The sequence below is a fragment of the Centruroides sculpturatus genome, unplaced genomic scaffold (assembly GCF_000671375.1).
Source record: "Centruroides sculpturatus isolate CEXI.00-Female unplaced genomic scaffold, Cexi_2.0 scaffold1070, whole genome shotgun sequence".
Classification (NCBI taxonomy): domain Eukaryota; kingdom Metazoa; phylum Arthropoda; class Arachnida; order Scorpiones; family Buthidae; genus Centruroides; species Centruroides sculpturatus.
Window position 1 is genome coordinate 56,709 of NW_019386008.1, and position 12,440 is coordinate 69,148.

Below are 12,440 nucleotides of genomic sequence, written 5' to 3' on the forward strand. Positions count from 1 at the left end.
TGCGGCATGAAGTTTTATTAAAAACAAATGTTTGTAATCATAATTACAAAAAAAGAATTGTTCTTCCCCGCTCTATTTATCTTCTTAATTTTGTTCCTATAAGCGCGAGGCACAAGTCTTCTTTGAAAGATTTAAAAAAAAAAAAATGTTAATGTTAATTATTAAGTTAACTCCTCAAATTAGCAATTCTCAAATAAAACTAAAATAATTTAAGTATATTTTTATTTAAAGACAATTCAATCAAATGGTTTTCTCTGAATGTTTTCCAGTGTATTTTCAACGTGTTCTACTGTATTTTAAATATTATTATACTAAAAGGAAATGATTTCGTATTCAAAAAATGTATATAAAGTTATTTTCCTGGAAATTACACATTTATTCCCTGGAAATAAACGTTGTAACTAAAAAAGCGACATTGCGCGTTATACACGGGTTACTTGACATTAACCAGCGGCAACGCGTGCTGCATTAGAATCTCGATCACATCATCAAACTTGTTATTTTACTTAATTCGAATTAAGACGAAACTGTTCTAAGTTTTAAACAGAGCGTGCAATCCCGTTCGCAACGTTAATCATCTGTAATTAATTATTTTTTAAACATCGTTTTGCATTTAAGAAATAAAAGAGTACTGTGAAAACGGGCGCGCAAAATGTTTAACTCGACCGCCATATTTATCTAAAACTGTTTTCGTCTTTAGTATATTTGTTTAGCAAATAAAGCGAAGGAAATTAGCATAGTTATATGCTCTCTTGATAAATGCCGCTTCAGATAAGATCGGATTCACTCACACGAAAGATCAAAGTACCGTCGATGCACACTTTCCTGAACATTTTTCCAAATAATTCTGAAATGTGATCGTATCGAGAAATCTCTTTCCCTCTCTCCTAATATGTAAAGAAATGAAATCAAGCGAAAATCAATTACACTTGTTGGGGTTTGCTAAATATTCAATTAAATCCACGCTTAACAGATCAAGAAATTCGTAGTTTTTGGGCAAAAACCTATAATAATAAAAATTAAATTTGGGTTAAGATTCGTTTGGTGTCTCGGGAATTACACAGATGATTCGCTTTTCAGTAGGTCAGTAGTCCATTCTGCTGACCACCATCTGTCCTTCACAATATCAATACGTCAACAGGAAGGGTATAATGTCGACGAATGTGGCCAAGGTTAGAAGTTTCACAGGCTGACGGTTCTCACCTGGCATGGTCCACTCAGGTGGAAATGGCTAGCTAGTCAAGGTTCAAGGACGTTCAGTATTGACAGCTGCCTTGCTGCTAAGTTCTTGAAAGCATTATTATTATTACTTTTTTTTCAATTTTTTGTTTTATTGTTTTAATCATGTCACTACAGTAGTTCTATTATTGTAATTACGTAATTATTAACTTTTTAAATAATAATTATGCAAGTTTCTTTTATGTCCTTAGTTATTTGCGTAATATGTAAGAGCCTAGTGGAGTTCTATTTAATAAAATTTGGCAGTTTTCGGTGTTTCGACCTTGAATGATAAGGTGAAATTTATTATACATAATAACCAGAGGGTGTTAAAGATATGAAGAGTGGCATCAACCGATTTTGGCCATTTAAAAATAATTTGTGAAAATGTGCGCTTGCGGCTTTTGCTGATCTATATATACTTGCGGGTCTTTTTAGTTTTTTTCCTCTCGTTTTTTAAATTTATACGAAGGACAGGTGTTGCATGCCATAAGTTTCGATGCATTTCAAGAAGCCAAATATAGGAAAATAATGCAAAAAATCGCGTTTTTGTACCAGAAACTTTCAAATTTAATAATATAAAACGGATCGCAAGGTTACGAATTTGGGACAAGAGTTATTTTACGCTTCTATTCTCATTATTACGAGTGCAAACCGTAAATAACGCCGCTTCTTGCTGAAGCAGGTAGAATGTATAGTTGAAGAGGAACAGATAACATTTCTGAAAGGGGTGAAATACTTAGCTAAGATGGATAATATCTCAAGATGAGTAAGTTCTAGTTATGACATACAATCATGCTTCCATTTTTATACTACGATAAAGTAAGTTGCATCAATTTATCTTTTTTGAGGTCGTAAGGACAGGATTAGAATAGAGTCCATGTTCATCTGCCAAGAACGAAATCTTGATTGGAAAAACAGAAATTTCATTAAGTTATTGTAAATTTTTACATAAAATAAAAATTATTTTATCAGTTAATAAATATATACATATTAATTTAAAATATGATATAACGTACGTACATATTAAATCATCATTATTCTAAAATAATTAACAAATAAATTTTAAATTTGTCAGATTTATTTCTGCACATATGACTCTGTTTAACAGAGAAGCAGAGTAAATCTTTTGGATTTAATTCTTTTCTAGTTTTTTGTGTGTTTCATGGGTGTGACAGCAGAAAAAAACAGCAGTGGTTACTAAATATGGGATCCAGTTCAGACACACCACATGACTCAGTGCAAAGAATGAATCACAGGCAGACATATTTACATCAAGGCAGATGGGATACTGATTTTTGTCTTTAAAATATTTTATAGTGTCAAAATCTCAGCTAGGAATTTATAAAAATATTTATCTTGTCAACTAAAATTAATAACTTTTTATAGCTGTAAATGTAAACAGGTTGAGAAAATCTTTAAAATGTCAAACTATTTAAAAATAAATAAATAGTTGGCTTCATAGCAAATAAATATTAAAACAAATCGACTGAATTATTAATATTTAATTGGAAGTTTTAGTTATCTTACAATATAATGTAAGAAAAGCTTTATGACAATATATTTTCTAACATTGCATTAATTAACATTGAGAAGACAATGATTACTTCAGTAATAAGTATAAAATACAATTTTGGTGACATAATATAACAAAATAATATTAACAATTATAATCTAGAAAAACTTTTAAAAGTTTCTTTTGATACAAAGGCAAATTCTAATTTAATCATATACTACATCTTCACAGTATGAACACGTATTAGGTTTCTCTCAATAGGTTTTAGTAAATAAATATAAAATTATATTAAAATTATAGCATTACTTAACCCTTTGAGTATGTTTAGTACATATTCAATACATTAAAAAGTGACTTAAATTCATAGAATATTCTTAAATAATTATACACTCTACAAGAAAAGAAAAAACAAATATTTCTTTAATGTGACATAGCTGAAATTAGTGCAATTTCAGTTAATTAGTCATTTAACTCTCAATCACTACTTGAGCCAAACATTTGTTTACATTAGACAAATGCCAAATATATGTACTAGTTTCTCAAAGGGTTAATAAAGTTATGAAAGCAAACAGCTTTTTAAAATTCAAAATCTACAGAATATAAAATTAATACATGAAATTTTACAAATATTCATAATTTATATGGATAACAAAGTATTTATAAATTTCATTAATGTTTTTTTAACATAATTCAATCAATTTTTCTATTATTATACTAAAAGGAAATGATTTCGTATTCAAAAAATGTATATAAAGTTATTTTCCTGGAAATTACACATTTATTCCCTGGAAATAAACGTTGTAACTAAAAAAGCGACATTGCGCGTTATACACGGGTTACTTGACATTAACCAGCGGCAACGCGTGCTGCATTAGAATCTCGATCACATCATCAAACTTGTTATTTTACTTAATTCGAATTAAGACGAAACTGTTCTAAGTTTTAAACAGAGCGTGCAATCCCGTTCGCAACGTTAATCATCTGTAATTAATTATTTTTTAAACATCGTTTTGCATTTAAGAAATAAAAGAGTACTGTGAAAACGGGCGCGCAAAATGTTTAACTCGACCGCCATATTTATCTAAAACTGTTTTCGTCTTTAGTATATTTGTTTAGCAAATAAAGCGAAGGAAATTAGCATAGTTATATGCTCTCTTGATAAATGCCGCTTCAGATAAGATCGGATTCACTCACACGAAAGATCAAAGTACCGTCGATGCACACTTTCCTGAACATTTTTCCAAATAATTCTGAAATGTGATCGTATCGAGAAATCTCTTTCCCTCTCTCCTAATATGTAAAGAAATGAAATCAAGCGAAAATCAATTACACTTGTTGGGGTTTGCTAAATATTCAATTAAATCCACGCTTAACAGATCAAGAAATTCGTAGTTTTTGGGCAAAAACCTATAATAATAAAAATTAAATTTGGGTTAAGATTCGTTTGGTGTCTCGGGAATTACACAGATGATTCGCTTTTCAGTAGGTCAGTAGTCCATTCTGCTGACCACCATCTGTCCTTCACAATATCAATACGTCAACAGGAAGGGTATAATGTCGACGAATGTGGCCAAGGTTAGAAGTTTCACAGGCTGACGGTTCTCACCTGGCATGGTCCACTCAGGTGGAAATGGCTAGCTAGTCAAGGTTCAAGGACGTTCAGTATTGACAGCTGCCTTGCTGCTAAGTTCTTGAAAGCATTATTATTATTACTTTTTTTTCAATTTTTTGTTTTATTGTTTTAATCATGTCACTACAGTAGTTCTATTATTGTAATTACGTAATTATTAACTTTTTAAATAATAATTATGCAAGTTTCTTTTATGTCCTTAGTTATTTGCGTAATATGTAAGAGCCTAGTGGAGTTCTATTTAATAAAATTTGGCAGTTTTCGGTGTTTCGACCTTGAATGATAAGGTGAAATTTATTATACATAATAACCAGAGGGTGTTAAAGATATGAAGAGTGGCATCAACCGATTTTGGCCATTTAAAAATAATTTGTGAAAATGTGCGCTTGCGGCTTTTGCTGATCTATATATACTTGCGGGTCTTTTTAGTTTTTTTCCTCTCGTTTTTTAAATTTATACGAAGGACAGGTGTTGCATGCCATAAGTTTCGATGCATTTCAAGAAGCCAAATATAGGAAAATAATGCAAAAAATCGCGTTTTTGTACCAGAAACTTTCAAATTTAATAATATAAAACGGATCGCAAGGTTACGAATTTGGGACAAGAGTTATTTTACGCTTCTATTCTCATTATTACGAGTGCAAACCGTAAATAACGCCGCTTCTTGCTGAAGCAGGTAGAATGTATAGTTGAAGAGGAACAGATAACATTTCTGAAAGGGGTGAAATACTTAGCNTTCTATAAATAATTTATTTACAAATGCATTGGTAAATAAATTAATTATAAATTCCATACCATCTGGATTTAGATTATTGAGTTAGAACAATTAATTTATCTTTTTGTTTTTTGAATACTTGAATTATTCAGTATTACTTAATTACAGCAGCAAAATGTTTTCATTGTAACAACTATTGCAAGACAAGTAGCAATCTCATCCATAAATGTAACAGTAATAAATAGACTCAACTTTAACCATCAATAAATGATATTAAAACATCTAAAATCCCAATATTAAAATTGTTCCCATTATCATTAGGTCTTAATAAACTTATTCAGTAAATATGCTACAGGATAAAAAAAGAAATAACACATCAATTGCAGTAGCATAATTAACATAACTGTAAAACTAAACAATTTGTGTATGTATATATGTATATATATATAATGTATGTATGTATGAATGTATATAGAAAAAATTCATTATATTTTCTGAATATGCAGATTTTTCTTTTGCAAAGAAAAATAAAAATGCTTAAAAAAATCCTAAAAAAATAAATTATACAAAAGCTATCATTATTTTCATTATAATTAAATATAACAAAATAAACTTTTTTATCTTAGTTTTTCATATTAGAAATTTACAGCCAGCAGATTATTAATAATCTTGCAATTATTATTCATATTCTTTATTGATTTGATAAATGATGAAATTATATAACATATTTTAAACTATTTCAGTACATAAGCCAGTCTAACAACAATTTTTATATCATGATATGCATTTAATTGTTAGATAATTGTTTAACTGCAATGTTTATAAGTATCATCAAAAATATTTTGTCATTCAATTAAACAAAGTATTAAATTATTACAAATAATTCAATTTTAAATTAATCAATAAAGCATTATTAACACTCATTACATAATAGTTTTATTTTAAAATCTACTTAAATATGTGAAGACTTAAATTGAAGACAAAAAAATTATCACAAGAAACAAAGTTTGATCTATGGCAGTTATAAAAATTTTTCATAATTCAGAGGCACATTTATTATATGAAAATCTGTTTTAGGGAATAGACACTTCATAGCACAATACTTTTATTTAAGTATCCAATTAAGAATTTTATAAACTCATATCACACAAGTTACAAGAGCAGTTTCATAAAATTTATCCACCTATTGTGGTTATGTAGAGAAATGTAAGAAAAATCATTTAAACAGACTTTATTTTTTTAAAATTCTATAATATCTATTTTCCTATCACATTTAGCAGCTTTATACAGAAGCTATATTTTTTCCTTTTGTTCAAAAATAATTTGTGAGTTAAAGTATGAAATAACTAAATTCAGTGTTTTTTTTTTATACAAGCAATTTCTAAAAATGATGCATACGTATTTACTGTCTAAGCATGTGCAAATATATTGAGAAAATTATATCACTTTTTGTAAATTTCAACTGTTGTCATATAATATATATATATATATATTTATATATTTATATTTTTATTTATTTATTTTAGTTATATGTAAGATATCAAGCTTATATTAATCAAGACTTCCAATCTCATTTCAATATTCAAATGACTTATCTAATTTGCAGTTATAAAGACTTTCAAGGAACCTTTAATAAATTTAATACTTTCTGTGCTTTTTCACAGATATTTGAGTTGCTGTGATCTGTTAAAGTTGTTATATCATCACAAATGTTTAATTTCTGCATTTCCAATTTCATCATTTCTAAAAATAAAATATTAATACTATACTTTGTCATCTTATGAATACATTTATTATTATTTTTAAAAATTAATATTTTAAAAATGTTTATATTGAATAAATATCAAAATTCCATACCTGAAGAAGCTAAAACAACATATAAAGCTAAGAGTTTATCAAGTATATCCACTGAATCATTAGAATGTTTTAACAGTTGATGTGCCATTTTTAATAGTTCGACTTCTCTCAACATTTTTTCTGCTTCAGCTAATTGTAGGGAAAAATTAGCAAAAATAAATATATTTTAAAAATTATTTTATAAATTATTACTACAAGAACATTTAATATTTAATATATATATAAATTAAAAGTTTTAGCATTCAAATTATTACATTTTCTTATATTAATAATAGTTAAATGATTTTGATATACAACTAAATATAATCATTCAATTTATTTTATTCTTTCAACAATAGAATTGAAACAAATCATTCTGGGTAACTTTAATTATACAACCAGTATTTTCTATGTAGTCTGTCAAAATAGGAAGAACTTCAAAAAGTTTATTTTGGCATCTAGACAAATGTAAGGGAAAAATAGGTCACAGTCCTTGAAAATGCTGTTACAATTTGTTATTTTTCCAATAATGAAACATATTTTAATAAAATGAAGTTTTCATAAATATTTTAAACACTAATATTAATTAATAAATAATAATATTATTATTAATTAAAAGCAATTAAATAAAAATCATAACAAAACATAATGAAAGAAATTTATTTATTTTGTAAAACATATTAATTTAGACATTTTTAACATAAAATAAAATTTGTTAAATCCTGAACGTTTCTTATTAAATATTTACCTTAATCTAATAACATGCTATCTTTAATGAGAGATAACTAGAGATAATACTGAAGAATAAAAAATTTGAAAAAATCTAAAATTACAACAGATAATGAGTTCAAAGTACAACAAATACATATTGTAATTAAAAAAATTATTATACAGTAACTGATATGACTTATGAATAATTTCAAAACTGTTGCAACGAAATATAAATAAGTCCTTTTAAAATATGTTTTGTTTTGAATATTTTAAAATATTTACTATAATTGTCTGTTTAAAGAATTAATACTTATATATGTTTTAGTAAGTATCTGTTATCTTTAGTATTATTAAAGATAACAGATACTTAATCTCTCTGAATTACAAGAACATATTTTAAAAATAATTTTAAGTGAAATTAATTTGAAAAATATTTAAGATATTTGTTGTCAAAATATTTTATCATAACAGGAAATTTAATTGATAAACATATGAAATGAATATTTATATTTATCTGTTTTATATATCTTTTCTAAACTTGTTTTACATATATTTAACTATATTGAAAAATAACACAAAAAATGTACAAGCTTTAACTTTTTTTAATTTTCAGATTTGAATAATTTTAAATATGCATTCACATAATCAAAATATTAAATATGTGCTACAAAATAAGAAGAATGTTTGCAAATTTAAACATTGCAAATTTATGCATTGTAATAATTTTCAAATTGTCAATAAAATGAAATATTAATAAAATTTAAAATATTCTTTACTTAAAAATTTTTATACATTATGTTTCTAAATTTATTTTTAAATTTAAAAACTTAATCTGAAAGTACAATAAATTTNATCATAAAAGCTTATAAAAAATTACAAACAATAGTGAAAAAAAATAAATTTTATCCTACGCACAAGAAAATACAAATTTAAATATGCATATTTTAATTATTGTAAAGAGATAAATCAAACAAAATCAGCACTAATATTATGCATTAACAAAAATACAGTCCAACTAAGATTATAACTAGATATTTTGATGAAGAATACACGAATCTTTTAAGAAGCTACTATTCTAGAAATAAATTACATAAATCTATTTCTATGTACAATCAAAATTTTATTGTATTTTACCTGTTTATAAATAGTAACCTGAATTTCTTTATAGAGGAATTATAGGGAGTTCTCAAATTATGTGTTTGAAAGACATGATTTTAAAATGATGTAACAGAAAAATCAGTATACGTTGCTTTAAAATCTATTAATGATTCAAAATTATAAGTATAGTATATAAAGCACACTTATGTTCTTTGATTGTTAATGGTAATCTTACATGACACATTGTTCAGCAACACCAACCATTTGAAATTTGTGCAATGAATACCTTGAATTATAATTAAATTCTTCAACTATTCTCTTGATGTGGTCTGTGATCACTGATGAGTTGATACAAAATTTTCCTTAACCTACTTTTAGTTTGAAGTAGAAATCATGCTATGAATAACAAATAAAATTTTAAACTTAAAATGTTGAAATAGAGCTAAATTAAGTCTAATAATTCTCTTTTTTGTCTATGGATATCAGCTCTTTTCTTCCTCCTTCCTTCCTTCTCAATTTATACCTTAATTTCACCATCTTGTGTTTTCAAGGACATTTCAAGAATTACCTTTTCAGAAAACTTTTTATTTGTTCTTAATTTTAGCTTATCCAAAATATTTTCATTTTATTGATGTTAAATGTTGTAAATTGAAACTATTTATTAGTATAGTATATCCCATCATTCATATCTTTATTGTTAGTAGGGTTAAATTCACATGCAGAGAATGCAACTGTTACATTTATAATTAGTTTAAATGGCAAAATTTAGTTCAGTTATGTATAACTGAACTAAATTTTAAAACGTGTGTGACTTCCATATATAAAACGTGTGTGACTTCCATAGAATGAAATTCTTGCATAATTTGAGAACTCCCTGTATATAAATTTTTTTATGTATATACCACAGCAATTTTAATAAAAATACTACAAAATAATATTTGCATCTATATATATTGTTTGTTTATATTTTATATATATATGAATTATTTTAAGCCAAATTTATTTTAATTTAATTATTTCAATGCAATTCTTAAAATACTTTTTATTGTATTTCTTATATCATGTTAAAAAAATATGAATAAATAATTTAAAATTTAATTTTCTAATACTAACACAAACATTTTAATATTGAGTTTTTTAAGTTTTTATTGTTCATTCATAATAAAATTTGAATTCTTAAATTCTGCAATCATCATTCAAAATTGAAACTTACACAATACATCAGAGGCCACAATAAATAATGCAGTAAGGGCTTCATTTTGCATGACTTCATGCTCAGAATTCAGCATATTAACAAGATATGGAAGAGCATTTTCTTTTAGCAAATTCATTAATACTGTTTTGGAACTGCAATTTTTTACTAGCCAAGCCAATAATCTTGTTGACTCACCTGTATGTTAAAGTAGATAAAGATTGATTATTCTTAATATTCAAGCAAAGAATAAAGTATTCGTTAACATCTAAACATTTCATTAATTTATTTGGAATCAGTAGTCTTAAGTTTTAGTAAGTTATATTAGTTTAGTTTTTAAATTCAAATAGAAGTAAGAAATATTTTTATTGAAACTCAATAAATCAATTAATGTTTCTATTTAAAATTATTAAACATATTTTCATCTATTTATTTGCTATTAAATATAAAAAATTAATACCCTTAACACCAGGATGATCTTCTGTTGTACACCAACCAATTAATCTTTGAATAAATGGAATGTTTTCACCTAAACTATTAGCAATTTTATCTGAAATTAAACAATAATAGTTACTAATTTGAGACTAAAATTTTAATAATTAAAATGTGGATTGACACACAGAAAATGAAAGGGAAAGAACACCAAAGAAAAGTACATATAAACACGTCTTTGGTAGTTTTGGAAAAACTGTGCTGGCAGAGGAATATGTCTGAATTCTTGGAAAATTTAGACAAAGAGAAAGCTATCTATTGTATCATAATTGCAATTTAAAACTAGTATATAACCTGCCCCATTGCATAATCTAAACCCACTTTCAAATTATCTTTTAAACAAGGATAACCTGAAGGGTATCCACACAAAATTACAATAATAATAAAGTTGTTAATTAATTACCTTATTTAATGTTAGCTGAAACGTTTAAAATTTTTTTTAAGACAAAATTCTGTTTTGGATTATCTTAAATCTCCTATAACAAGTTTAAAGTAAAATTTTTAATTACTTTTCTTATAGTCATTAACAATCATTAAGAATTTATTGGAAAGATTATGAGAGGAGTTGAATATTGTAAGTTCCAACATCTGAAGGAAGCCTAAGAAAAAAATAGCACTGCCTGAAATACATTTTTAATTTTGTTTTTGGGGTTTATTATATCCTCACAAACAACTTTTCCATTGGCATCATGGATTATTAATTAGGCATTTTATCAAGATAAAAATTTTAAGGGGCCAATTTTATATTTGACTTTGCAATGGCTTTTGCCATTGAAACAAAATGATATATCAACAACTACAATCAAAAGATATAGTAATGGAAATATGACTGTATTTAAAAATTCCAGGTATCCTGTATATATAACTTAATATGTTTACAGATATTATAGTAATGCAAGTGCTCTCCTATGTATGAACAGGTTCCCGAGATTTTGACAAAAGTCAAAAATCAAACTAGAATATACATTTATACACAGAATAATCACTTATTGTTAATATTTGCTTCTTCAATATACATAATACATTATGCTCATTTGCCTGCTTGCTATTGCTTAGTAGTGGGTGTTTCAAATGCACTTTTTTCACCTAACACATTTAGTTTTATAATTGCGGTTGAATTTCCATGGTAATGAAGTGACACTGCTTGCATTTCTCTCCACTGCTAGATTTACTATTACATTTTGAACACATTTTTGAAGTAGTAATCATAAAAGTTTATAAAAAATTACAAACAATAGTGAAAAAAGCTATTATCCCAATGTTACCAACTCCAATGCTGCCTCACAAGCAGCAAATACTAATGTTAGATCTTCAGAATTTGCCAAAAGAAAGCCATACAAAAAATTATGATATGCAATACAAATAAGCCTACATTAATTATTGCTGTCTAAAGACTGACTTTAATGCCACCCCACAAGTGGTAAGAGAATTTCAGAATTCATATGAAATTTACATTTTAGACATACAATCAAATTGTTTGTAAATATAAAAGTTCGTAAGTTGAATGTTCATAAGTAGGGATGCATCTGTATTTCTATCAAGTGATTTGGTGAAAAATTACATTATTTCATAACAAAAATAAAAAATAAAATTTAAAAACATATTTTTATTTATCCTTGCAGCTTAAACTTTTATAGAGCTTAAAAATACATAATATTTGATTTCTTAAACGAAAACATTTATTGCTTTCATGATTGTTAGATTCAATAAATTTGTATTCTTCATCTGTATGAGAGTGAAGAGTATTTTTGCCTTACAGAGTAAAATAATATATTTACTCTGTAAGGCAAAAAAAGTTATATGCCAATTATATTTTTATAATATATATCAAATATATTATAAAAATCAAATGAGCAAACCAAATGTACAAAAAATAGTATCAGATGCATCACATTAATCAAATCAGCCATAGATACACCAGTGTGTTTCAGCACTAAAATCTGACCAAAGAAGGAAGAAGATGCTACCTTTATATTTGCAAGTTGCAATAACTGAAGTTCATGATGTACCAAAGACAGCATATTTTCAAAAT

The 12,440-nt window shown here is 26.1% G+C and overlaps 1 protein-coding gene across 4 annotated transcripts in view; it reads right to left on the bottom strand.

Moving 5' to 3' along the window:
• Nucleotides 1-6,351: 6,351 nt before the first annotated feature.
• LOC111613090 (rap1 GTPase-GDP dissociation stimulator 1-like) overlaps nt 6,352-12,440 on the bottom strand; it is a 73,549-nt gene continuing 67,460 nt past the window's right edge. For 3 of the 4 annotated variants that reach the window (XM_023354398.1, XM_023354400.1, XM_023354399.1), the window contains 4 exons: nt 10,377-10,466; nt 9,938-10,114; nt 6,937-7,065; nt 6,681-6,822 (listed from right to left, as the gene is read on the bottom strand). In XM_023354398.1, the coding sequence (XP_023210166.1) occupies nt 6,698-6,822; nt 6,937-7,065; nt 9,938-10,114; nt 10,377-10,466 (521 nt within the window). In that variant the 3' untranslated portion in view covers nt 6,681-6,697. Of the gene's footprint in view, nt 6,823-6,936; nt 7,066-9,937; nt 10,115-10,376; nt 10,467-12,440 lie in introns of all 4 variants that reach the window. The other variant, XM_023354397.1, reaches the window with a different exon arrangement.